This window comes from Chelonoidis abingdonii, chromosome 15 (genome assembly GCF_003597395.2).
Source record: "Chelonoidis abingdonii isolate Lonesome George chromosome 15, CheloAbing_2.0, whole genome shotgun sequence".
Taxonomy (NCBI): Eukaryota; Metazoa; Chordata; order Testudines; family Testudinidae; genus Chelonoidis; species Chelonoidis abingdonii.
The window spans coordinates 449,445-476,560 of NC_133783.1; the positions used below are offsets into that span (position 1 = coordinate 449,445).

Genomic DNA, 27,116 nt, shown 5'->3' on the forward strand with positions numbered 1-27,116 from the left:
AGAACCCAGAGAGAACAACAGACAAAGAAAAGAACACACAAACAAAGACTTCCCTCCACCGAGATTTGAAAGTATCTTGTCTCCTTATTGGTCCTCTGGTCAGGTGTTCCAGGTTTACGATTTGTTACCCCCTTACAGGTAAAGGAAACATTAACCCTAAACTCTCTATTTATGACAATTACAGTTCCTACAGGCCCACCTATTCCTTCCCATATGTTTGCCAATCATCTATCCCACTTCCTCTGTTCCTGGATTCATGTGACATTGAACTGGTGGGTCCTAAGCACAGTGTATCTGGGATATTCCCTTCAATTTGTTTCTGTCCTCCTTTCCCACCTCCTTCCCTGTCCCTCTTCAGATCCATCTTTCAGCTGTGGGGGCTCCCTAAGTGGATATGTTTGCCACAAAGGCCAACAGAAAATGCTATCATTTCTGCTCCCCGGGGGTCTGTCAAGGCTGACTCCCCACTCTGGCACTTGGAGTGCAGAAGGTGGGGGCCCGCAAGGATTCTAAAAATCAGAATATGCATGCTGTCAGACTTTTTAACCTTTTACAGGTAAAGCAAATAGAGAATAGCTACCAAGAAGGATTTTATAGCTAATTGACTGGCTGGGTGTCCATAAAAGGGAACTTACCCCTCCCCGCCTTCATTTATCACAGGGTCACAGCCAGGTTCATTAACAAATGCTTTCCTGCTACTATGGAAGATACCAATACCATTCCTGTCCAGAGTCTCATGCAAGAGGAAACAGGACCACAATTGCCTTAACCAGCGTGGCCTCGGCAATACTAGATCTCAGCCCTAGTAGCATTGTCGTGAGACCTTTTCTGTCTCTCCTGTTGGATCCAAATGTGATTTCTCAGGACCTTGGCTGTCTGCTCTGCCAGCACCTGGAAGCCCTCTGCTTGACAGCATGGGTGCTTCATGGTTAACACCATTAGAAAGTGCTTGCTTGAAAGATGTTAAGGAAGTACTTCCGAATAGCAAAAGGCCTTCAACCAGGCGTACTTACCTGGCTAAATGGAAATGTTTTTATCTAGTCTTAATAGAAATGTGTCTCTCCAGAGCAAGCTTCCATTAACCGTGTTTTGGACTTATCTGTTGCACCTAAAATACTAAGATATGACAGCAGCAAAGAGTCCTATGGTACCTTATAGACTAACAGAGGTATTGGAGCATGAGCTTTCATGGATGAATACCCACTTCGTCGGACGCATGTCCGACGTCATGTTAGTCTATAAGGTGCCACAGGACTCTTTGCTGCTTTTACAGATCCAGACTAACATGCCTACCACTCTGATACTTAAGATATGACAGTTAGTTCTGTTAGAATACGTTGAGCAGCTATTTGTTTTTCACCATTCAGTGGGTAATAGATAGTTATGGAGTTAAAAAATCAGATTTCTAAAAGGGTTAGACAGGTTATATTCACAGGTACAATTTGTCCCCCCCACAGTATCTCAACCTGGTGTTAACAAATTAATGGAACCACCCTCTGAATCTCACATCTTGCTCCATACTTCACCTCTGTATGAAAGTGGGGTTTCTTGGTTCTAAAACCTCCTTGTCCTTTTACTCTTCCCATGGGTATGTTACTGGATCCCACCTTGTGACCTTGATCCAGATTTGCTGCCTAACTAGCGGATGCATGTGGTTTCAGCATCCTCCCCTTCTGAGGATGCTGTGCCGTTCCATGACTTTCTGGATTGTATGGTAGCCATGTTGAATTTACCTTCAGTAGCTGTAGAGGAAACTTCCCATCCAGTATTTGATGATGTTGTAGCTACTTCCATGAATAACTGCAACATGATTAGGTGGTGTCTGACAACTCTTAGATTCATAACTCTTTTTATACCCCTGAAAAACAAATAATGTGATAGTCAATTACCACCTTAGTTAACTAATTTGAGATGGGATTACCCTAGTTTTGAATTTTAATTCAAATAAGATGTGCTACATCTTCTTTCCCAAGGTCTTTCCTCCTTATCAGGAAATTTGCAAGGGGTGTTAATGGGCCCACTTCACCTTGAATAGTCCCTTGAAATATGTGTTAACTGCTTATGCTAGATAATCTGTTTCACCTTGTATTTAGCTGTGACACTCCGAGAATGTTTCCCAGACCTGAAGAAGAGCTAACTCTATGTAAACTCAAAAGTTTGTCTCTCCCACCAACATAAGTTGGTCCAGTAAAAGATATTACCCTACCCATTTTGTTTTTCTAATACCAGAAGGCGATCCTCTTCCTGGGTCTAATGGGGTTGATGGCAGGTACTGCTTATGTAACCCCCTTTAACACTCTCAGAATGATCAGGGTGTTTTGAGTTTATATATCCAGTCAGCACTGTCTTCATAGGTTTCTCACCATGTCTCAGGATGTTCTGGATTTGCTGAAGTAGTGAACAAACAGATCAAGTGTTCTCAGGAATGTTCTGTTCTTCATCAATTATAATGTCAGATACTTCCAACACTGGATGGTGATCCAGTTTAGCTCAATTTACAGTCCAAAGTCACTGGGCTTTTCAGGCAAAGAGCTTCGCACATTAATTATAGAATCAGCCATTGGCTTGGTTCTCAGATTCTTCTCAGATCGTATGCAATTACCAGCCAGTGAAAGAAGTATTCACCGACCCCTGTTTGTTTATCTCCTTCTGGGGACCAGTCTTAATTCACATACCTTAAGAACATAGTGTATCTATGCTGAAAACAACTTCTGAAATTTCATCTGTACATATATCTTGCAATTATTAAGATGATCAGTCCATTACTGGCTGTTGGTAGAGACCTCACATGCCATCCTTTGGTATGCTATTATGTAAACATCAGATCTAGGGGTTCCCTGTAAACCCCTATGCACCTCTTATTCCTGCTGCCAGTTGATACCAAGGCCTCCCTGGTTCACAGACCTTCTGTGTGCTTTCACTCCTTTCCATTTTAATTTAGAAAGTGGTGAAGATGATTTGTCAGGACAGCAAAAATTATATTGATTGCCCCAGCTTGACCAAAACAGCAATGATACATGGATCTGCATCAGCTGTCAGACAGACAAAACATGCGTCTTCCTCTGTCTCGAAATATCTTGTCACAGTAACAAGACAGGATTCTTTGTTCAAATCTACAGTTGCTTCATCTGACAGGTTAGGCTATCGGACTTGACTAGTCTTGAGCCATCATGTTCTTCGTTGGTACAAAATGTTCTGCTTAGTTCTAGAAGGCTATCTACAAGAAATTGTTACCTGTTAAAGTTGACCAGATTTATTGCTTAGTGGAGGGATAAATTTGACTTTCTACTGAAGCTTCCATACCCTGTATTTTGCAATATTTAATGTACTTAGCATCTGAAAGATTGTCTAATTTGTCTGTAAAAGTTCATCTGGCTGTTGTTTTCAGCTTACCATGTTTTGATCATTACTTGAATGCTTTCTGTATTGTTCTTTTGTTTTATTCATCTATTAAAGCAGTCTTTGTTACTGCTGTTACATCAGCCAGAAGGGCAAGTGCATTGCATGCCCTGATAGCTAACCTGTCATTTATGAATTTTGACAAAGATGAGGTGGTTCTTACACCTGATCCCAGGTTTTTATCAAAAATAGTGTCTGAGTTTCATATCAATCAAACAATTATTTTACCGATTTTCTTTCCAAAACCTCATGTTAATAAGAAGTATCTGCCTTACATACTTTTGGTGATAGGTGAGCTCTTGCATACTACTCAGATAGCATTAAGAGTTTTAGGAAGTCATCTAGACTGTTTATTATGCTAAGAATCATGAGTCATGCTGTGTCTGCCCAGACTACTTCCAGATGGGTTAAACAATGCATTGTTTAATGTTATGAGTTATGGAAATTCCTGAGCTGCCTGTTTTGCGGTCTCATTCTACTAGAGCTGTAGCTGCATCTTTTGCTTGTTTTAAACATGTTCCTATTAGAGAAATTTTTAAAGCTGCTACTTGGAAGTCAGTGCACACATTCACTAAACATTATGCCCTGGATCTAGTGTCTAGAGCAGATGCCAAATTTGGCAGAGAGGTGGCTCAATCGTTATCCCTGAGGGAGGTTGTGGAATCCACGTCATTGGAGGTTTTTAAGAACAAGTTAGACGAACAACTGTCGGGTGGTCCCGGTTTATTTGGTCCTGCCTTACCATGGGGGTCTGGACTAGATGATCTCTCAAGGTCCTTTCCAGTCCTACATTTCTATGGTTCGATGATTTAATTAGGACTCTGTTCTCATCTTCAGGGTTTTTCAGCACCGCTTGTCACTCTACCTGTAAATAGGAATATCTAGAGACACTCTAAAAAGAAATGAAGGTTACTTATTTGTAATCAGATTTCTTTGCGTTTACTCTGCATAGTCACACTTCCCACACCTTACCCTTTTTCTCAGAGTCCTATCCAGGTTGTCTGGGTTGGCAGCGGAAAGAACTGAGATGGTAGAGGGAGCAGCCTTCCCTTTTATAGCCTCACCCTCGGCATGTTCAGAGACACCGAGAGAAGGAGTAGGAGGGGGTGGTACACAGGTGCTCCAACAGGCACTGCTTAGAGTGGGAGAGGGTTCTACCATTGGGAACCCTCAGGCAGTGCAGAGTCCATAAGTGTGAATATTCAGTCATCTTGAAGAACTCCAGTTACAAGTAACCATCGTTTATTTTTACTGAAAAATTTCAACTCTAGGAAAACTGCTGACAAGTGCAGTCCAGTGCAATTAGATTAGTGGGCAGAGTACAGGTGGGAAGATCAGAGGTGCAAAGTGAATGTAATTTCTTCCATAACTATCATGGTCATATATGTTGGGTATGTATGTATATCTGTATAACTTATATTTTGGCACACAAACAAAGTAAAGGATTCTGTTCTCTGATTTAGAAATCTAGGTGGACATTTTATGGATTTTACCCCAGATGAATTATTTTCCATCCCTTACACAAAGATGAGGTAACTTAGTTGTCTTCTCCTTGAGTCATAATATTTTCTGTTAAGGTCCAAGTACTAGATCAAAACTCTGCAATTTTCACTTTAAAAGTCTCTTGATGACTTCTGAACATTCAGTAAAAACTCAGTGCACGGTGGTCCATCTTCTCTGAAGATTGCTTTGGTTTATCCTTACTACAAGGCCTAATTTCACTCTGCTTGTACTAAAAGGTGGGAAGACAGCATTGCCATTGAGGAGAATGATGCATACTGTCCCTTTTAAGAGCACCTCATCTCCATGTTTCACTGTCTTTTAATCCAGCCTGAGCATACCAATCAAAAAGCCGCAAAGGAATGAAAAGGGGCTGAGAATAGTTCTGTTGTGTGTTCAGATTTTGTACTTTTCGTCCTCTGTTTTCAAATAGGTACCTTACCCTTAGCTTCTCAAGAGTCTACAATTGTGGAAGACTTGCTGTATGTCTTGATTGGTGTTGATGGAAGATACATCACAGCACAGCCTCTCATAGGCAGGCAGAACCGAGCTTTCTTAGTGGATCCCAATTTGGACATGTCTGTCAAAGAGCTAGTGACGAGGATTCTTCCTGTAGCTGCGAGTTACTCCACTGTGACCAGGTATCCGAAGTGGGCTTTGTTATTCCCATGTCAGGATGTGTCTGTCTGGTTTGATCTGACACCCAGAATTGAATTACAGAATCTCAGTTTGTGTTGTTTTATGCAGTGTTTTATTTGCAAGTGTGCTGCCTGGTTTAGAAACCACGTCAGTTTAGTTTATACCCATTGGGATGTAAAGTAAAATAAAATAAAATAGAAAACTCCTCAAAGTTGTGCAGCTGGCTTACAAGCCAGCCCCTGCCTGAGTCTTTATTGAGTCAGCACCTTAGCTTCAGCAGAGTGGAGCAGTAGTTGTGATGTCCTAGCATCACAGCTGTTAATGTGGTTCAGGGCTTCTGGGGTCTTAAATGGGGGCAGGAAAAGCACTTTGTGGTGTTTGCATGCTGAATGCTCCTCTGAACTCTGGCTAGTGGGGTTGGGGACACTCAGCACATACTGGTGAAGTAAATGGATTACTCCACTTTACTTATACATCCCCTATAAGTATTCTTCTTTTTTCATATGGCATTTAAAAAGCCACAGGCTGAGATTATAGCTGAATCTTGAGATTTGAAAACCATTCTAATGCTTCTGCGGATCCCCTTTGTGTCAACACTGTAAATGTGACTGGGACAGTTGTCTGTGATGTGACTGTGATGAGGTACAAACGAGGCAACACAATTAGGTGATTTTTTTTTTAATTTTCCATTTGTGAAGGAGATATCTGCACCTTCTGTATGTTGTCTGAAGTTGCTTATGTGCAGTCCACTGCCTATGGGGAAGACAGAATCCTGGGACTTCTGAGGGAGGGGATGACAATCTTCATGCAGTCTCCCTTGTTATGTGCCAGAGCACAACAGATGTAATCAAATCAGCAACTGAATGTCCTTAAAGGACCACCCAATCAGAAAAACAATGGTGATAATGGCCCGTGTTAGGGCCAAACTTTTCCAATAAATACTAATGATAATTCTTAGAAAGGAGCTCACTTCACCTTCAAAGTATCTCTCATCTCCCTTCCTTTTCAAACTCCTTAGTCATGCCCTCACTACTTGCTCTCTGGAGTTCTTTTCCTCCAGTTCCTTCCTAGGGCCGCTCCATGTAGCTCCCACCCTCTGTGCTCCCAAAAATTGTTCTTGACAGAGCCTCAAATGAACTCTTCTGGCCAGATCTCAGGTCCTGTACTTCAAACTTCTGACTTTGACACTATCAACCATGCTTTTCCTCTTGAAGTCTTGTCCTCCTTTGACTTTTGTGACTGTGTTTTTGTGGTTCTCTTAACTCTTTAATAATTTGCTCAGTGCCTCCTTTTCATCTTCCCCCATCCGTGCACACTTTCAGTAGGCATCCCACAGGACTTCAGCCTTGGATCCATCCTATTCTCCTTCCTTATCCTATTGCTGGGTAATCTTATCCAGATGCCTACTGTATTTACACTGATGACTCTCCAATCTACCTTTCCACTCCAAACCCCACTCCCTCCATCCAAATTTGCATCTCTGTCTGTCTGTCTGTCTGAACAACTCTCAAGGGTGTCCAGCCACCAACTTAAACTCAGCATAGCCAAAACTGAGCCCCGTTCCAAACCTTCCCCGTTTCCCACCTCTCTATCACTGTGGACCACAACACTGTACTCCTGTCACTTAGGCTAGTAACAGTCTCCACCCTCTCTCTAGACTCTCACCTCCAGACCATGTTTCTTTTTCTGTTAACTTATTAGTGTTTTTAAAATATATATACAGGAAAAAAAACATGACAAACTATACATAAACTTCTTATAATAGCTATATTTGAAACATTCTCTCTCTCTCTCTCTCTCTCTCTCTCTCTCAGGAGTCGGTAACCTCTGGCACGCAGCTCCCACTGGCCGCGGTTCGCTGTCCCAGGCCAATGGGGGTGGCGGGAAACTGCAGCCAGCACATCCCTCGCCTGTGCTGCGGCTTCCAGGAAAGCATTCATATCTCTGAGAATTTTTCTTGGCCATCACAGAAAGAAGGTCAAGCTTATGAAATCTATGTGCCAGTCTTCAATTGTTGGTCACTTTTTGAATTTCCATTTTTGTAGTAATTTTAGCAATGATTAGTGGTCTGCTTAGCCAAAGTTTTTTTCAGATTTATTCTGCTTCCAGTTAAGATTCATTAGGTTTAAAATATGTTTAGCTTGTAAGACAATTTTATTTTCTAGGAAAAAATTAACTCTACAGTTAAGTTTGGCTCAAAACCTACAGGTATAGGAGCATTCGCAGAGCATACGGGTGAAGTTAGCACCTGCTGAATCACAGTGCCAACGTTTGTCTGGACTTAGTGGCACCTGTTTGAACAGTTGGACAGGGGTCTAATGCATGTTCCATATGATTTTCTGATGGATTAATCATAAATGGAGGTCCAAGGAACAGCTCAGAGCGCTGGCTAAAATATGTTTCCATTGGTTAGCAGATAATAATTGGCCTAGTTCCTCCTCCCATTTCTTTTTTAGGGAATCTGTGTTTAAGTCAAATTTGCCATCCAAGTTTGTCTATAGTGTTACCATTACTCTTGGCCATCTGGATAATAATTGGAGAAATGAAAGCAGTTCAGGTGGGTCGGGATAGCTCAGGCATTGGAACCAAACAGATAGGAGATGGCATTTTTAAGTTAGATACATTCCTACTCCTCCTTGCTCTGTAGATTGAACATCTTTTTTAATATTGTAAAGGAGAGGAAGGTATAATGTTCAATAAATTGACTGATAGTCAGAATCCCTTTCCTAATGCAGTCTGGCCAAATAAGGGGTTGTCTGCTAGACAGAGTTTCAAGTTACCCCAGATAGGATCTATAGTTATTACACTTTTGCACCTCCTTACCCAATTTAAATAGTACAGTAGTTAGGGCTTTCCTCATAGTAGGATGTAACATATCTTTATTTCAGGCATTTTTGGAAATGTATAATAGCTTAGGAACCAGAATTTCTTTGAGACTTTGATAGAATTCTATCAGTTAGCCATCCTGGCAGGAGAAGTCTTGCCAAGGCTTGCCCAGGCTTATTTCTTTTATGAACTTGATTATTTCCTCAAATTGCAAGGGAGATGCCAGCCTTGCATGTTGCTCTTCTGCAGTTTGTGGGAGGTTGAGTTTGAACAACTTTATTTGGCTCTTTTGGATCAGATGGTAAATTGTTATCGTAAAAAAAATATTGTACTGGTAGAATTTCAAAAATTGATCATTGAGCTCTTTTTAATTAGTAATAACCTCTCCTTGTTCTGATTTGAGGAATACTATTCAGGATGTTTGGCCTCTCACTTTTAATCTGCATGCAATAATTTTATCCTTTTTTTCCCCAACTCCCAGTGTGTTTGTCTGAGTATATAAAGAGCAAATTTGGCTTGTGCTGAAGTCAATCTGTTACTTCACACTGAAGATTAATTTTTTAAGATTTCCTTGGGAGGGGTAGTTTGCACATTCTAAATCCAGACATTTAAATTGTTTGGTTAATTCCAGGAGCTGAGCTTGGTAAGCCCTCTTTCTAACCACTGAGTATGAAATGACCCTTCCCCTAATAAAAGCTTATCCTATAGGGTAAATCAGGATATCTCTGGCATATCATTTGTTTTGAAGAAAAATCTAATTTCTTCTATGACAGAGTACTGAGAATGTGTATCTTTCAAAAGTTAGGAGTTCAGTCTCGATCCTTTACAAATTCAGTTGGTCTTGGAAGGAGGAAATTGTAGTATTGCTGGTGCATGATCAGAGATCATGATAAACTTGATTTCGTTATGAAGCACTGAGTCCATCAAATTTGTAGAAATCAGGAAGAAATCTACTTGTGAATATGTGGAATGTGGAGAGGAGAAAAAAAACAAAATCCTTCATTGTAGGGTTTTGCAACCTCTAGCCATCTTTCCACCCTATTTTTTACATATGATCTTTTATAATGCTTCTGGCATGTGACTGTGTATGCTTGGGCCAGCTTGACTTGTCCAAAAAAAGAGTCCAACACCTCACTAAAATCTGCTATGATGACTGATTTTAGTGGGATACTAATTAATTTGGAAAAAAAACTTGTTTAAAAACCCAGACCATGTCTAATTTTTGCCACTTCTTCCTGTGTAATATTTCTAAGATTCAGTATTCTCTTTCTGTCTACACAGCTAAAAATCTCAGCCAGGTCCTACAATAATCACCTCTTCTCTGCAACCTTGCCATTCTTTAGTCCATTCACATTGCTGCTGCTCAGATCATCTTCCTGGCTTGTTGTTGAGCACATCACTCCCTTCTCTGTCCCTCCACTGGCTTCACCTTCACCTTTAAGGCCCTTGACAATTTAACTCCACCCTACAGAGTTGCTTTCTTAGTTTACTGCAATGTCAAGCCCACTTTCACTTTGCCAACTTGCCCATCGCATACCACCTAGCAGTTAGTTGCTGAATCCTGCTGTGACCATGACTAGGCAGGTGGTGGACTGGGATTGCCTGTTCCTTTCTTTCTGTTCCTACTCTTGTTAACTCTCGCATACCTGCCATTCCTCTCCCCTGACCTGTGTTCCCAGATTAAAAACCCAAAGTGAAGCCTGTAACTAATTAATGTGTGCTGATCAGCACCATGCTTATTTGCATGTATGTTATTCCCTGATTTCATCTGTGTGTATTTTTTTGTAAGCTCCCTGGAGCAGGGAATGTTCTTCATATGTTTGTCCTTGAGTGCTACTGTAATAAAAAATATTGTTGTTAAAGTCCCCCAGTGGCTGGACTCAGAAGCACATATGAAGTTGGCTACACTCGAAACTTCAAAGCGCTGCTGTGGGAGTGCTGCCGCAGCAGCACTTTGAAGTGTGAGTGTGGTCGCAGCGCCAGCGCCGAGAGAGCTCTCCCAGCGCTGCACGTACTCCACCTCCTCATGGGGTTTAGCTTGCAGCGCTGGGAGCCGCGCTCCCAGTGCTGGGAGCCGCGCTCCCAGTGCTGTGGCACTGTTTACACTGGCACTTCACAGCGCTGTATCTTGCAGCGCTCAAGAGGGTGTTTTTTTCACACCCCTGAGCGAGAAAGTTGCAGTGCTGTAAAGTGCCAGTGTAGCCAAGGTCTCAGCAATTGCTTATTACCCTACGTTCCACACGGCACCAGGGGGAGGGAATGCTTTTAAAAATAGAAAAATGTGATGGTTAAACAACAAAAATTGACTGGAGGGAGTCAAGGCAGGTATAGCCCCTAAAGCTACTTTGTATTTATTTTTTAAAAAACTGCATAGATTTCAAGATGACAGTACAGCTTCTAACTGGGGCACACTCTGCCCTTCATGCTTCTACAATGACATGTAAATACAGCTCCTGAAAATATAAACACTGCCTTGCCAAACAATTTTTTGTACGGCTTTTTGAAGGTTCATTGAGGAAAAATCTTCGTTCGAGTACGGACAGGTAAATCATGCTTTGGCAGCAGCAATGAGAACCCTTATCAAAGAATACATGATTCTTATCACCCAGCTGGAGCATCTTCAGAGACAAGGGCTTTTGTCCCTACAGAAACTGTGGTTTTATATCCAGCCCACAATGAGGACCATGGAGATTCTTGCTTCACTTGGTAGGTGTCCATACTTTCAAATGATTGTTAAATTTTTCATGCCTTTGTCATGAGGTTCTAAAAGCTGTATAGAACTATAAATGATGTCCACATTACACGCAGTAATCTGCTTCTGTACAGTGCTCAAAGAACTCTAAAGAGGATTTTAATGATCAAAATTCTGTTATGAGATTCCAGAAGAGGACCGAGTAGCAGTGGTTTAATTAGTGGTGTATTAACAGATTTACTGATTTGTTACTGACTTTAATGTGCCTCCATAACACTGTTTGTTAGTGACAGTCATAGTTAAGGTTGAATCACACCTCTTCAGTTTGATGGGACCCTAAAACCCCTCGGTAGCCTAACCAGAGGTTTTTGGTCAAAATAAAAACATGTTCTTTAAAGATTCTCTGAATTTTGAAGTCGGGGGAGGGTATGTACTGCTTCAGGGAGACAAGATGAACTGTCTTAAAAGTAACAAATTTATTTCAGCATGAGCTTTTGTGAGCTACAGCTCACTTCTTCGGATGCATAGAATGAAACACACAGACAGGAGATATTTATACATACAGAGAACATGAAAAGGTAGAAGTATGCATACCAACAGGAAGAATCTAATAAATTGAGATGAGCTATCAGCAGGAGAAAAAAAACTTTTGAAATGATAATTAAGATGACCCATAGAAGGTGTGAGGAGAAGTTAACATAGGGAAATAGATTCAATTAGTGTAATGACCCAACCATTCCCAGTCTCTGTTTAAGCCTGAGTTAATTGTATCTAATTTGCATATTAATTCGAGTTCAGCAGTCTCTCTTTGGAGTCTGTTTTTGAAGTTTTTTTGTGCAGGCATTGGCACTTTCAGTCTCTCACTGGTGGTTAAGAGTTGAAGTGTTCTCCACTGGTTGTTTTGAATTTATGATTTCCTGATGTCAGATTTTGTGTCCCTTTATTCTTTTGCGTAGAGACTGGTCCGGTTTGGCCAATGTACATGCAGAGGGGATTGCCCTATGCTAACAGCACTCCCAGCCTATCCTTCGAGACACCACTGACTTCCTGAGGAAACTGCCATCCGTCGGTGATCTTCCAGAAAAACCATCTGGCCACTTATGGATGTGGAACGCCTTACACCAACGGATCCACACAAATATGGACTACAGCCATTAGGAATAGTGTCCCGATAATATCACGGCATACCTGGTTGGCTGAACCTTTGACTTTTCCTCACCCAACAGGCTATTTCAATTTGGGGACATATAGGACTTTCAAGTCACGGCACTGTATGGGTACCCGCGATGGCTCCACAGTATGCCAACATCTTTATGGCTGACTTAGACAAAGCTTCCTTAGCTCTCGCCCCACTCTACTGTGCACTAAATTGAGGACATTTCATCATCTGGACTCTGTGAAAAGAGCCCTCGAGAATCTCAACCGAGTGAGTTTAATAATGTTCCATCCCACCATCAACCACAGCCTAGACCATCCACACAAGCGGTCCATTCATAGACACTCTGTCATCCAAGTGTGGTCACGAATAACAACCACCCTATAACCGAAACCCACTGACCGCTATACTTCCTACATGCCTCCCAGCTCCATCCAGGACACCACCATGATCCATTGTCTACAGTCAAACTCTAAGTACAACGCGATATTTCCTCCCAATCCTCAGACAGAGATAAAGACCTTGCAAGATCTCTATAAAGCATTTCTTAAACCTAACAATACCACTGCGCTGAAGTGAAAAAAACAATTGACAGAGCCAGAAGAGTGACCAGAGCACCTACTCAGGACAGGCCCAACAAAGAAAATAACAGAACAACCATGTAGCCATCACCCTTCAAGCCATCCAACTAAAACCTCTCCAGCGCCATCATCAAAGATCCTACAACTATCCTTAAAGATGATCCCTCATCTCAACAGATCTTGGGGACAGGCCAGTCCTCACTTATAGACAGCCTCCCAACCTGAAGCAATAATCTCACATAACTGCACAGACATACAACAAAACACTAACCCAGGAACCTATCCTTGCAACAAAGTCCATGCCAGCTCTGTCCAACTATCTGCAAGTGATACCATCAATAGACTAAATCACATCAGGCCAGCATCAGGGGCTCGTTCACCTGCAATCTGACCAGCGTGATACATGCCATTCATGTGCCAGCATGCCCTCTGCCGTGTACATTGGCCAAACGGACCAGTCCTCTACGGCAAAAAGAATAAAAGGACCACAAATCTGACACAGGAATCATAACATTCAAACAACAGTGGAAGACACACTCAGCCGTCTCTAACCACTCAGTGACAGACTTTGAAGATGCAATGCTTGCAGACAAAAAAACTTCAACAAAACTCCAAAGAGAGACTGCTGAACTCGAATTAATATGGCCAAATTAGATACAATTATCTCAGGCTTAACCAGAGACTGGGAATGGTTGGGTATTCACGACTAAATTGAATTATTCCCTATGTTAACTCTCCTGCACCTTTCTACTGGATCATCTTATTATACTTCAAAAGTTTTTTTCTCCGGCTGAATAATAGCTCATCTCAATTTATTAGACTCTTCCTGTTGGTATGCATACTTCCACCTTTTCATGTTCTCTGTATGTATAAATATCTTCTGTCTGTGTGTTCCATTCCATTCATCCGAAGAAGTGAGCTGTAGCTCATGAAAGCTCATGCTGAAATAAATTTGTTAGTCTCTAAGGTGCCACAAGTATTCCTGTTCTTTTTGCGGATACAGACTAACATGGCTGCTACTATGAAACCTGTCTTAAAAGTGCCACTTCCTTAAATTTCACTTTCCTGGAATGCTATAGCTAACAAGCTAAGTTAAGGTTCCCCTTGCTCTGAAACTTGCAGGTGTCTTGCAGTTCCCATCTCCTGCCCCACACTGTAATACTGACCCATTCATTTGCCCCAAGTACAGTATTTCTTTAGTGTAGTACTTTTGAAGAAGAAAGCCATTCTGGTATAACTGCAAAATGCTGTGCCAAGTTTGGGAGTGTATTTCTTTGGCATGACCACATACTTCCAGTCTCCCATGCAATTCAACAGATTTCTCTCAGTTATGGCTAGTAATACTTTGCAGTTGCCCCATTGCTTTAGCAAAGCATCCCCTTTACCCAAATTTTACTGTAATCCTAACTGAATTCAGAGGTTGAAGCAATTTGCATGAGAACTTGTGTGTTAGTGGAGAAAATAAACATCTACCACCAGTGGATACATTTATATATTGAGCGGCAGCAAGTCTGAGCCCAGGTTGACAGGCTCAGGCTTGTGCTACTCACTAAAAATAGCTACGTAGACATTGTGGCGCGAGTTGGAGTTTGGGTTCTGAAGAATTCCCCCATTCCCCCAGGCTTCAGAGCCCGAGATGCAACATCTACATATCTATTTTAGTGTGGGAGCCTGAGCTCCGCAAGTCCGAGTGTGTCAACTTCCTGTGTAGATGTACCCTTAGAGACCAGGCTTCTCTTCCCAGCTGTGTCACTAATGTCCTATATAATCTTTGGCAAGTCACTTTAGGTATGTCTGCACTCATGCTAGGAGTGAGTCTCCCAGCCCAGGTATACAGGCTCGACTTGAGCTAGCATGCTAAAAATAACAATGTGGATGTTGTGGCTCTACTGGAGACTCAGGCTAGCTACCTGAGCTCAGTCCCAAATAGTCAGGTGGACTTGAAAGCCCGAGCTGCTGCTTGAGGCACAACATCCACACTGCTATCTTTAGTACACTAGCTTGAGCTAGTATAAGTCTTGTTTACCCAGGCTAGGAGGCTCTCTCTGAGCTGCAGTGTAGACGTAAGTTAGGATTCCTCAATTACCCATCTGGAGAATGGACCTGTTCCTGGGTCTAGGGAACTTTTTGGACCCTGATCCTGCAAACATTTGTGCATATGCTTGACTTAAATCCTGGTGACTTGGAGGATTTGAGGATTTTTTAACATTGTTTTTGTTTTGTTAAAAAAATGTTTTCAGGTCACCTTTAAATGTTGGCTGCGTAGTGGAATGGCTGCTGAGAATCAGCTAAATAATAGCATGTGTGCACTTTGAAAGTGAGGCATGTGCTGCATTTTGTGTAGCAGCTGGGTTAATAAGCCACAGTTCTTATGCTGAAATCTATCCAACTAATTAGCTGATAACTCTTTCCATAACAAGATGTTTGTGTGAATTGCCAATAGTTAAGCCAGTGTTTCAGAATTCTCAGTCTGTTATTTTGAGCCTTGATAACCTTTAACAAAATGACTCATTCTGTAAATGTGTAGATTTAAATTAAATGCATTTTGCCTTAAAAGTTTTTCCTTTTTTTTAATTATAGCCACTTCTGTGGATAAAGGTGAGTGTATGGGAGGGTCAACCCTTAGCTTACTTCACGACAGGACCTTCAACTATACAGGAGACAGCCAAGCACAAGAGCTGTGTCTATACTTAACCAAGGCAGCCAGTGTGCCTTATTTTGAAATTCTGGAGAAGTGGATCTATAGAGGCATCATCAATGATCCATACAGGTACAGAAACACTGAAACAAAATTAATAAATCCTGATAGTTAGTTTTACATTTTCTAGTGCACTGTAATACTTATTTGCTTTTGAGTAAATGATGGTAGCACCAAAATAAAGTACCTGTTTTACATATATTAAAAACACAATTGTACAATGAAGAATAAAACTAGTAGCCTGTCTTTGCCCCCAGTCCTGGGGGTAGGGGAAAAATCCTGAAAATGAAGTCCAGTCATCTCTCTGATGTGCCCTCAGGGCAGCCCTGCATTCCCCACAGCCTGGGAATATAGGTAATCAGATTCCAGCTGTTTCCAGGGATTAGGGATGGAGAAGCAAATTCCAAAGTCAGGAGCTCTTGGGAAGAATGTCCTGCCAACAGTGCTCAGTTTCTTTTTTTTTTTTTTTTGAGGGAAGTCCAGCTTAAGTGCTGACTGCAGCTGTGGAGGTATATCACAGGGAGAGGGGCTTCTTTCAACTGCACTGGTCCCAAGCCATGTAGGGCTTTATAAATGAAAACCAATGCCTCATGTTCCACATGGAAAGCAGTACGAAACCAGTGCAGATCATGCTTGTTCACAGTCCAACACATTTTTTTTCTTTTTACAAAGTTTGATAACTTAAAAATGGCATAAAGGGATTTTATCGTAATATGGGGGGAAATGGCATTTTCCAAAGTGCATGCTTTTTAGATTTACTTTTCATCCTCGTATAACTCAAACCAGAATTTTCTTCAGTGGCTTGGCTTTTAATTTTAAGGCCAATCTATACTATAAAGATTTGGTGAGTTTATAGCCATGCTATACAATATCTTACTCCACACAAGGTTTACTTCTCTTGCCATGGTTAAAACATTGCTCCTCATGGTGAGTGGTACCAGTACTGCTCAATAACAAGGCTGTAACACAATTTGTCCGGCTGTGACAACCTGCACTGGAGAGGGAACCAACTTGTGATATACCAAGGTACAATCCAGACCAGTGGGCAGCTATGTCACCTTGCCCTGTAACCTGGGGTGCTGTGCAATACCTTCCTGCTGTAGGCTCCAACCTGGACTGCTCACCAACTGCCTCCAGCATGCAAATCACTCCCAGATGTGTTTGTGTAACTGCAGCCTGTCAGTGGCAGCCTGGCTTTCACCAGCCTCCGTTATACTGCAGGGTGACCCCAACACACACCCAGTTCTGGATTTCCCCCCAGAAATGTGTATCCTGTACTGCTCACCCTTCTCCTGGATAGTCCAAATATATTAAGCCCATTATTCCTTGAAGGGAATAATATACACTAGCCTATTATCCTAAGTAGAGTTACCCAGCCACGCTGGATTAGATGAAACAATAAAACATGTTTATTAACCACAAAGAGAGATTTTAAGTGAATACAAGTAATGCAGCATAGAAGTCAGAAATGGTTACAATAAAAATAAAATGCTTTTGAGTGCCTAACTTAACAAATTGTATCAGATTCAAGCAAAATATCTCACCACATGCTTCCAGCAAGATTACTGACCAGACTCTTCAGGGCAGGGCTGTGGGGTTTGGCACATATGTTAACATCATACAGAGGACTATTTTTATTAACTTCATATATAGTGTTGCCATACATTTTATCATGACTATACCGACCAGCCAACTTTGAGTTTTCAAATGATACCTTACAAGGCATATCTTGCACAACGATTACTGCATGTAGGATGTGAATACATGGGAGTATTCCATCACACACCTACCTGGGTCTGTGTAACCAGGCCAGCCAATCTTCCTACATCCCAGGTGTCTGTGCTGAAGAACATCCCAAAATCCATGGTATAACGTACTTGCAGTCCTCTGCCCCTGGCATGAGTGTTTGAGGCAGCATGGGGGAGAGACAGCTGCTTATTTTTTTCCTTAGAATGCACTGATGCAAGGGTTATTGTACATCACGGTAGATTTTCTCAAGCCAGCATGATTATGCCAGAAGAATACTGCTGTTTGGTTGTACTGGACCTTGTTGCTATAAGTAGATACTGACCCAGTTGTATGAATCTAGCTGTAGTATAGATAACATTCTTCCTGAGGATTGGTGACTTTGACATAGGTTAAGGAATTTCATTTAGCAATAACTAAAATGATAATTTAATAAAACTAAAAATATTTTAAAATTTCATACTGCATGCTGCTGTCATCTCATTTTGAACAATACCTACTATATGAATTCATGTCTGTGGAGCTCTGCACACAAAATGCAGTGTAAACTGATGATGACAGGCCATTGAATCATCTTAACTATGACTGCTTCAGCTCCCTGTCAGCTAGCCTTCCTTTTCATCATCCTGCCATATTTGAAAATGTGATAATTAAGTGTGCTTTTGCACTCTCCAGGGCTATGTTTAAAAAAAAAAAAAGCTATAAAAATAGGGGGCCCAGCTGGTCAGGGAGGCTTCCTGCTAGGTCCCCCGTTCTGTCAGTCCCTAGTTTTCACAGCAATGCACAGCCCCATGCTCAGCAAAATTTGACTGTAGTGTAGATCACATGTTTTAGTGCACATGTTTTTAGTCTGTGGCCATATTGTCAAATGCAGTGGAAGCTTCTTTGTCTCTTTTGTTTTTAAAATTCAAGAAAATTAAGTGCAAAAAACTGTTAACGTATAGTTATAGTTAAAATTTCACACACGCTCAGGTCAGATTGAAAACCACCTTATTTCTGCTCAGTTTGTGTAGTGTTAGCTATAGTCCATTTTAGTGGTCCCTCACTCTCAAGCAGGGAGGGAGGCCACTCTGCCTCCCTGCAGCAGCAGTTGGGCTCAGGCCCAGCTGGTGGGGCTGAGCTGCAAGCAGTCTATAGCTCATAGCCTCCTAATGGGGGACACAGCCATTAACAGTCTGGAGCTCTAGCCCCCTTGGGAGGGATGAAGTAGAGCAGTAAGCAATCCTTAGCCCAGAATCTTCTGGCTAGGGCTGACACCAATCAAGAGTCTAGGGCTCTGGGCCTCTAGGCAGGCAGAGCCCACAGCCTCCTGGCTGAGGCAGACAGCATGAACAGTCTGTAAGGGAAACTCTGGCCCATGGGGCGGGGCAGACCAGGGAGCAGTCTTTAGCCCAGGGGTCTCAAACTCAAATGACCATGAGGGCTACATAAGGACTAGTACATTGGCCTGAGGGCCGCATTACTGACACCTCCCTCCGCCGCCCTTGGCCCTGCCCCCACTCCACCCTTTCCATGAGGCCCCGCTCCTACCCCATCTCTTCCCACCCCTTCTCTGCCCCTATTCCAACCCCGTCCCCGAAATCCTCACCCCAACTCTGCCCCCTCCCTGCCCCCGGGGTGTGCAGGAGGGGTGTGGGGTGTGGCAGCTGATCAGGGCAGGGAGTTGGGGTGTGGGGTGCTGGAGAGGTGAGAGGTGTGGCAGGGGGTCAGGACAGGAGATCGGGGTGCAGGAGGAGTGTGGCAGGGGGCTCAGGGAAGTGGGTTGGGGTGTGGGGTGCAGAAGGGGTGAGGGGTGCGGCAGGGGGCTCAGGGCAGTGAGTTGGGGTGCAGGAGGGGTGTGGCAAGGGGCTCAGAGCAGGGGGTTCAACTGCAGGAGGAGTTTGGGGGGCGAGTTCTGACCGAGAACGCACCGGGGGCAGGGCAGACTGCCTGCCTGCCTTGCCCCCGCGCCACTCTGGGTAGTAGCTGGAACGTGGGGGAGCAGGGGCGCAGGGGTGTGTGTGTTGCTGTTGCTTCAGGCACTGCCCCCAGCATCTCCCATTGGCCGGGAATGGGGAACCGTGGCCAATGGGAGCTGCTGGGGGAGATGCCTGAAGCAACATCAACACACACACCCCTGCGCCTCTCCTTCCCCAGGTTCTGTCCGCTCCCCGGAGCGGCGTGGGGGCAAGGCAGGCAGGAAGCCTGCCCTGCCCATGGTGTGCGTTGGGCCAGAGCCGCTCTAGGTAAACTCTGGGAGAGGGCGGGAGGGGGGCCACAAGGAGCTCATGGGCCCCAGAAAATAACCTCAGCCCACAGATCACGTTTGAGACCCCTGCTTTAGCCTGAATCTCTGGGCTAAGGCAGACAGCACTCAACAGTCTAGGACTCTTGGGGCAGAGAAAGGAGGCAGACTTTAGCCTAAGCCTCCTGGCTAGGGCAACCAGCAAACATACAGTCTGGGGCTCTGGCCCTCTGGTGGGATAGAACATGAAGCAGACTTTTGCCTAGGCCTTCTGGCTAGGGCAGCCAGCAAATACAGTCTGGACCCCCAGTCTCCTGGCTGGGGCAAGCCACAAAGAATGCACAGTCCTTCTAGCCTAGGGGTGAATAGGCCCCACCCTGCTCCACCAGGTCTCAGCCCAGAGTCCTAACAGTGGCAGATGTTTCTGTCACTAGGGATCCCACCAAAACCCACTGACTTGTGCTCCAGCAACAAAACCAGACAAAATCTGGTTTCCCTGGGTTATTTCCTACCCCGGTCCAAGGGTCCTGGCAATGCCTGTCCAGGGTTGAACTCCTCTGTGGGCGGGGTGCTGCACAGTGCAGTTTCAGCTCCAGAGTTCTGCAGTGGACTGGAGACATCTGCCTCCTTCCATCTGTCCGGCTTAACTGAGCTGCAGAGCCCTCCCTTTATATGTTCTGCACTGCCCTAGTACTTCCGGCGAGGGGGGTGGAGCAGGTTTGTCTCTTTCCACCAGGGGGAGTATAGTGCTCCCTTGCTCTCAAGTTTGGAGGGAGGCCACTCCACCTCACTATATCCATTAACAGGATTATTTAACAGGACAGGTTATCAACAGTTTGAGGTACAGTTACTCTGGGAACTAAAATGTGAAATATCCTGGTTTTTGTGGAATTAAGCTTTTTATTGATGCATTTTTTTGCAGTGTAACAGATCATGGAATATTTTCATTGTGTGTTTAATGATTGGATAATATTTTTATAATACTAGAAAAAATATAGTTCATATTGATTGTTTAGATATTTTATTTTCAAGAGAGAAACATGTTTTCTTGTGGTGGGAATGTACGTATTTCACTAAAATTAATGCTAATTTCTTAGTTTATTCCAGTGTAATAATGGAGTGGAATTGTGCTTAGCCCTGGTAGAGGTGTTCTAAAATTCCATGATTACAGATGGTGCTTTATACATGGCTTCACATATTTACATTCCCCAGTGGTGAAGGCTACAAGTCAATCCTGAGACTCACCATATTGCCATTTCTGTTGCCATAACTGAATACCAATCATCAAGACCTCATTGCTCATGAAACATTTATTAGGAAATATTCCAGGAGCCAGAAGTCTTGTAGATTCCCATTTCTGATAGATCACATTACTAGTTTGAGGTCAAGTTAAATAGTAATCTTGTTTGTACTTATTGTTGTATCTAAAAAACCTGCTTTAATTGCATAGAGAGTTCATGGTGGAAGAACATGAGTTGCAGAAGGAGAAGATACAAGAGGATTATAATGACAAATATTGGGATCAAAGATATACTGTTGTTCAGCAACAAATTCCATCATTCCTACAGAAAATGGCTGACAAGATACTTAGCACAGGTAAGTAAGTGACTGTGACTCTAAATGTATAGAAGTGTCTAAGATCTACAGTGACAACACAGGATAAAAGTGATTGGTTGCTATAAATTCTTCCACTATTTTGCTCATAATTGCACTAAATGACATTAACATTTTAAATTGCACTTGAGATGCACAGATGTGCATAATGTGATACAGCATGGCCACAGGGCAACAGGAGAGTGATCAAGGGGAGATATGTAAGCCCAGGATGATGAGAGCCTTATTCCCTCTAGAGGGAAGAGAGGTTGCTATAGATTAATTAGAGCACCTGAAGCCAGTCACCTGATTAAAAAAATCCCTGCTTCAATCAGACAGGGAGAAAGGAGTTGAATCAGAGTGGTTTAGTATTGGAACAGAGAGCAGTTTGGAGAAGTGCTGTGGCGGGCCAGAAGACCAAGACCCTAGGTAAAGGAAAACCCTGCTTGTGCAGAGCAGAGGGACTCCACAGAGACAGGGGGTTGCGAGAAACTTGGCCCAAGCAGAGAGAGGTCAGGAAGCCCCCACAAGTTAGAGTGCCGAAGAGGGAAGTGGCCCAGGGAAAAGTATCGCTAGTTCAAGTGGTCTGCTGCTATCCCTAGGGCCACTGGGCTGGGATCTGGAGTAGATGGTGGGCCCGGGTCCCTCCCTCTCCACTCCCCTTCTCTGGGACGCTAGTGGGACAGTTGATACCCCAAATCAGGGGTGAGAAACAGCACCCTGAAACCTCCCACAAGAGGAGAAAGTGCAGGACCTATCATAATAGTGCTGGCAACTTTCCACAATAATGAACGTCAGTAATCACATCAACTTTTCTGTTTCACATTGTCAGTGTATGATTTGGGGCTATTAATCAGCATTTTTTATTATGGGAAGGCTACGGTATGCCTTGGCATATTCCTTCTAGAGAAGAAGGATCAAATAATGTTTAAGACATGGGATTGGAACCAGGGAGTGTTGAGTTCTATTCTTGGGTATGTCATTTCCCTTCACTGTGCCTCCGTTTCCTTGTCTGTAAAACAGTGGTGATAATCTATTAGGGCTGTCAAGCAATTAAAAAAAATAATTGCACGATTAATCGCTCTCTTAATAATAGAATGCCATTTATTTAAATATTTTGAATGTTTTCCACATTTTTAAATATATTGATTTCAATTACAATACAGAATACAAAGTGTGCAGTGCTCACTTTATATTTAGTTTTTTATTACAAATATCTTCACTGTAAAAAAGAAAACAAAATAGTATTTTTCAATTCACTTAAAACAAATACAATCTCTTTATCATGAAAGTGCAGTCCCTTTATCATAAAAGTTGAACTTACAAATGTAGAATTATGTACAAAAAATAACTGCACTCAAAAAATAAAACAGTGTAAAACTTTTGGAGCCTATAAGTCCACTCAGCCCTACTTCTTGTTCAGCCAGTTGTTCAGAAAAAGAAATTTGTTTATATTTGCAGGCAATAATGCTACCCACTGCTTGTTTACGTCACCTGAAAGTGAGAACAGGCGTTCGCATGGCACTATTGTAGCCAGCATCGCAAGATATTACATTCCAGATGCGCTAAAGGTTCATATGTCCATTCATGCTTCAGCCACCATTCAGAGGACGTGCATCCATGCTGATGATAGGTTCTGCTCGATAACAATCCAAAGCAGTGTGGACTGACACACGTTCATTTTCATCATCTGAATCAGATGCTCCCATCAAAAAATTGATTTTCTTTTTTGGTGGTTCCAGTTCTGTAGTTTCTACATTGGACTGTTGCTCTTTTATGACTTCTGAAAACATGCTCTCAGATTTTAGAAGGCACTTCAGATTTTTAAACCTTAGGTTGAGTGCTGTAGCTACTTTTAGAAATCTCACATTGGTACCTTCTTTGCGTTTTGTCAAATCTACAGTGAGAGTGTTCTTAAAACGAACATGTGCAGAGTCATCATCCAAGACTATTACCTGAAATATATGGCAGAATGCAGGTAAAACTAAGCAGAAGATATACAGTTCTCTTCCAAGGAATTCAGTCACAAATTTAATTAATGCATTATTTTTTTAACGAGCCTCATCGGCATGGAAACGTCCTCGGGAAATGGCGGTCAAGCATGAAGGGGCTATCAACATTGTTAGCATACTTGGCATGTAAATAACCTACGCAAGCTGGCTACAACAGTGCCATAAGAACACCGGTTTTATTTCAGGTGACGTAAATAAGCGGGCAGCATTATCTCCCGTAAATGAAACAAACTTGAGATAGGAAGAGATGGACTGAGTGGACTGGTAGGCTCTAAGTTTTACTTTGTTTGTTTTTGAGAGCAGATATGTAACAACAACAAAAATATACATTTGTAATGTTGCACTTCATGTAGAGATTGCGCTACAGTACTTGTATGAGGCAAATGATAAAATACCATTTTTATCATTTTTACAGTGCAAAATTTGTAATAATAATAAGTGAACACTATACACTCTGTATTTCGTGTTGTAAATTGAAATTGTTGACTTCAGAAAGCAGACTTTACTCCCTCAAGGAAGCATGGGCAGGATCCCCTGGAGGAATAAGAGGGCAAAGAGTCCAGGAGAGCTGGCTGTATTTTGAAGAATCCTTATTGAGTTGCAGGAAAAAAACATCCCGGTGTGTAAAAGAATAGTAAATAGGCAGGCAACCAGCTTGGCTTAACAGTGAAATCCTTGCTGATCTTAAACGCAAAAAAGAAGCTTACAAGAAGTGGAAGATTTGGACAAATACGAGGATGGGGTATCAAATATGGCTCAAGCGTAGCGGAGTGAAATCAGGAATACCAAACACCTCACACTTGGCGTTGCAGCTACAAGAGATGTTAAGAGTAAAGAGGGTTTCTTCAGGTATGTTAGCACAAGAAGAAAGCAAGGAAGTCATGTGGCCCCTTACTGAATGGAAGGGAGCAACCTAGTACAGAGGATGTGGAAAAAAGCTGATGGACTCACAATGATTCTTTTTGCGCTCTGTCTTCACAAACAAGTTCAGCACTCCCGAACGCTATCACCCTGGGCAGCACAAGTATGGGAGATAGGCGCTGACCAGTCTTCTGTGAAAGAAAGAGTTGGTTTTTGTGGACGTATTTTAGAAAACTTGCGACGAGCACCAAGTCCCATGGGGCCGATGCGCTGCATCCGAGGGTGCTGAAGGAGTGTGCGGGTATGGAGTTGCAAGAGCTCATGGCCCGTTGTTTGTTGGAAAATCTCATGGCGATCAGGGGAGGTTTTCAGATGGCTTGGAAAAAGGCCTTCCTGTATGCCCATCTTTAAAACAACAAGTAGAAGGGGGAGGATCCAGGGATAGCACTACAGGCCCAGCTTTCAGCCTCAGAAACCTTATTAGTCCCTGGAAAAGTCAGGCACAAGCGTCCTCCAAGGACATCAATTCCTGATGCCACTTAGAGGAGGAAGTTGATCCAGACAGTTCAGACCTGGATTCCCAAGGCAGCTCCATGCTGACTAACTAATTCGCTTCTACGGGAAATACTGGGTCTGGCTGCAAGGGGAAAGCAGTGGATCGGGCGGTCTTGACTTTTAGCAAAGCTTTTTGATATGGTCTCCGCACAGTATTCTTGCACGAAGTTAAAAGATAGTATGGGCTGGATGAAATGGACTATAAAGACAATGAACAAAAGCTGGGCTAGATCGTCGGGCTCAAACGCTAGATGACAACAAGCTCAATGGTCGCTGGCAAGCCATATTTCAAGCGGAGGGCCCACATGGTCCGGTCCTTGAGGCCGGTTTTTTTTCAATTTCTCCACTAATTGATTGGAGGAGCATGGTGGGGACTGCACCTGCAGCAAGGTTTGCAGATGGACATTAACTGGGAGGAATTGGTAGATTCGACGAGGGTTAGAGGATTAGGCCACTACAGAGGGAGCCTAGGACAATATCGAGCAAATGGCAAGAAAACTTGTATGAGTTTCCAAAAGGACAAGTGCAGAGTCTGGCCATTAAGGAAAAGAAGAATCCCATTTCACTCTTAACAGACAGGAAGCAGTTCTGCAGAAAAGACTACGGGTTACAGTGGAAAATGAGAAGCTAGATATGAAAGTCAACAGGTGCCTTGTTGCCAAAGAAGCCTAATGGCATTTTGGCTGTATAATTAGGGGCAAATTTGCCAGCGCATTGACAGGGGATGCATTGTCCTCCTCTTTTCGACATTGGTGAGGCTCATCCCTGGAATACTGTGTGCTGTTTGGGCCCCACACTACAAGAAAAGGCATGTGTGAAAATTGGTAGAGAGTCAGCGGAGGGGGAACAAAAATGATTGGGGGCTGGGAGCACATAAATTTTATGAGGAGAAGGCTGAGGGAATGGGATTGTTTAGTCTACGAGAGAAGGTAATGAAGGGGGGATTGATAGCTGCTTTATAAAGACTTGAAAGGAGTTCCAAAGAGATGGATCTAGACTGTTCTCAGTGGTAGTAGAATGAAGAACAAGGAGTAATGATTTGCAAGTGCCAGTGGTTGGACGGTTTAAGGTTATGGATATTTAGCGGAAAACATTTTTTCACTAGGAACAGGGGGTGGAAGCACTGGAATTGGGGTTTATTCTAGGGAGGTGCGTGGAATCTCTTCTTAGAGTTTCTGTAGTGTCAGTCGTGACAAGCTGGCTGGATGATTTAGTTGGGAATTGGTCCTGCTTTGAGCAGGGGGTTGAAGTAGATGACCTCCTGAGGTCCCTTCCAACCCTGATATTCTATGATTCTATGATAAAATATTTGAAAATGTAGAAAAACATCCAAAATATTTAATAAATTTAGTTTGGTATTCTGTTATTTAACAGTGTGATTAAAACTGTGATTAATCGCGATTAATTTTTTTAATTGCGATAAATTTTTTTTAGTTAATCACATGAGTTAACTTTGATTAACAGCCCTATAATCCATACTTACCTCACAAAAGTGGGTTGTGAGTCTTTGTAAACTGCTTTGAAATCCTCACATGTAGCCTGGGTCCTGACTTTCAGAAAGGCACAGCACCCACAACAATCCTGAGTTTCAAAAGATCTTTGTTCTTCATTTATGTGCCTAAATCAATAATCCAGTTTTTCACAAGTCTCCAACACTCCATCAGTTCCTATTGCTCTCAGTGAGAAGTTGCTAGGTGCTGGACATTTCTAAGATAAAATCCCTGATTTTCAAAGGTTTTGAGTATCTGCAGGTCCCATTGACTTCATTGAGAGCTAAGGTTGCTCAGCATTTCTGAATATCAAGCCAGTTCTGAGTGCCTATGTGTGGGTTTAGGAGTCTAATTTTAGATACCGAGGGTAAAAATTCTAAAAGTGCTTGAGTCCTCTTGACTTCTAAACCACATAGACATTTTTGAAAATTATACTCTTATATTTGAAAGTTTTGGCCTAAAAGTCTACCTGTTCGAGAGAGTGCGAATTAATTGCATTAATATTAGTAAGACTAAATAGCAGCTGCTACTTTTTTCTTCTAGGGAAATATTTAAATGTTGTTCGAGAATGTGGTTGTGATGTTACCTGCCCTGAGGCTAAAGAGGTCATCTACACATTGAAAGAGCGAGCATATGTGGAGCAAATAGAAAAAGCTTATAACTATGCTAGCAAGGTTCTTCTGGATTTCCTAATGGAGGAAAAAGAACTTGTGGCTCATTTGAGGTTTGATTTATTTCCTAAATATATATTAATGTTTGTATTTAAATAGTGAAGTAATGATCTTTTCACGTTTTGGGTTTTGTCCATGCCATGTTACCATTACATCATTGCAGTTCCAGTAGAAATTCTAATCTGTAAAAATAAAGCAAACTAGATTTATGAGTTTAATGTGAAAAACAAATGGCTCTGTCAAGTTTTAGGTCAAAAATGTATCTCAGTTGGAATTCACAGAATCATAGACGTATTAAATCATCCAATGTATTCCTTAGGGCCAGTGCAGGATCATTCTTAATAGGATGCTTTATAGTGATTTGTCCAGTCTGGTTTTAATAATCGTCCACTTTTATGTTGTATGTAATCCGTTCAGCCAACAGCAGATGTATTCTATCTGAAACTTTCAGTTGTCAAGCATATTTGTAGATC

The 27,116-nt window shown here is 42.5% G+C and overlaps 1 protein-coding gene across 2 annotated transcripts in view; it reads left to right on the top strand.

The window, feature by feature from the left end:
- TUBGCP2 (tubulin gamma complex component 2) overlaps nucleotides 1-27,116 on the top strand; it is a 90,579-nt gene that overhangs the window by 16,990 nt on the left and 46,473 nt on the right. For both annotated transcript variants that reach the window (XM_032796461.2, XM_032796462.2), the window contains exons 6-10: nucleotides 5,333-5,540; nucleotides 10,871-11,070; nucleotides 15,374-15,563; nucleotides 20,912-21,057; nucleotides 26,516-26,696. In XM_032796461.2, coding sequence (XP_032652352.1) covers nucleotides 5,333-5,540; nucleotides 10,871-11,070; nucleotides 15,374-15,563; nucleotides 20,912-21,057; nucleotides 26,516-26,696 — 925 coding nt within the window. The remainder of the gene's footprint in view (nucleotides 1-5,332; nucleotides 5,541-10,870; nucleotides 11,071-15,373; nucleotides 15,564-20,911; nucleotides 21,058-26,515; nucleotides 26,697-27,116) is intronic.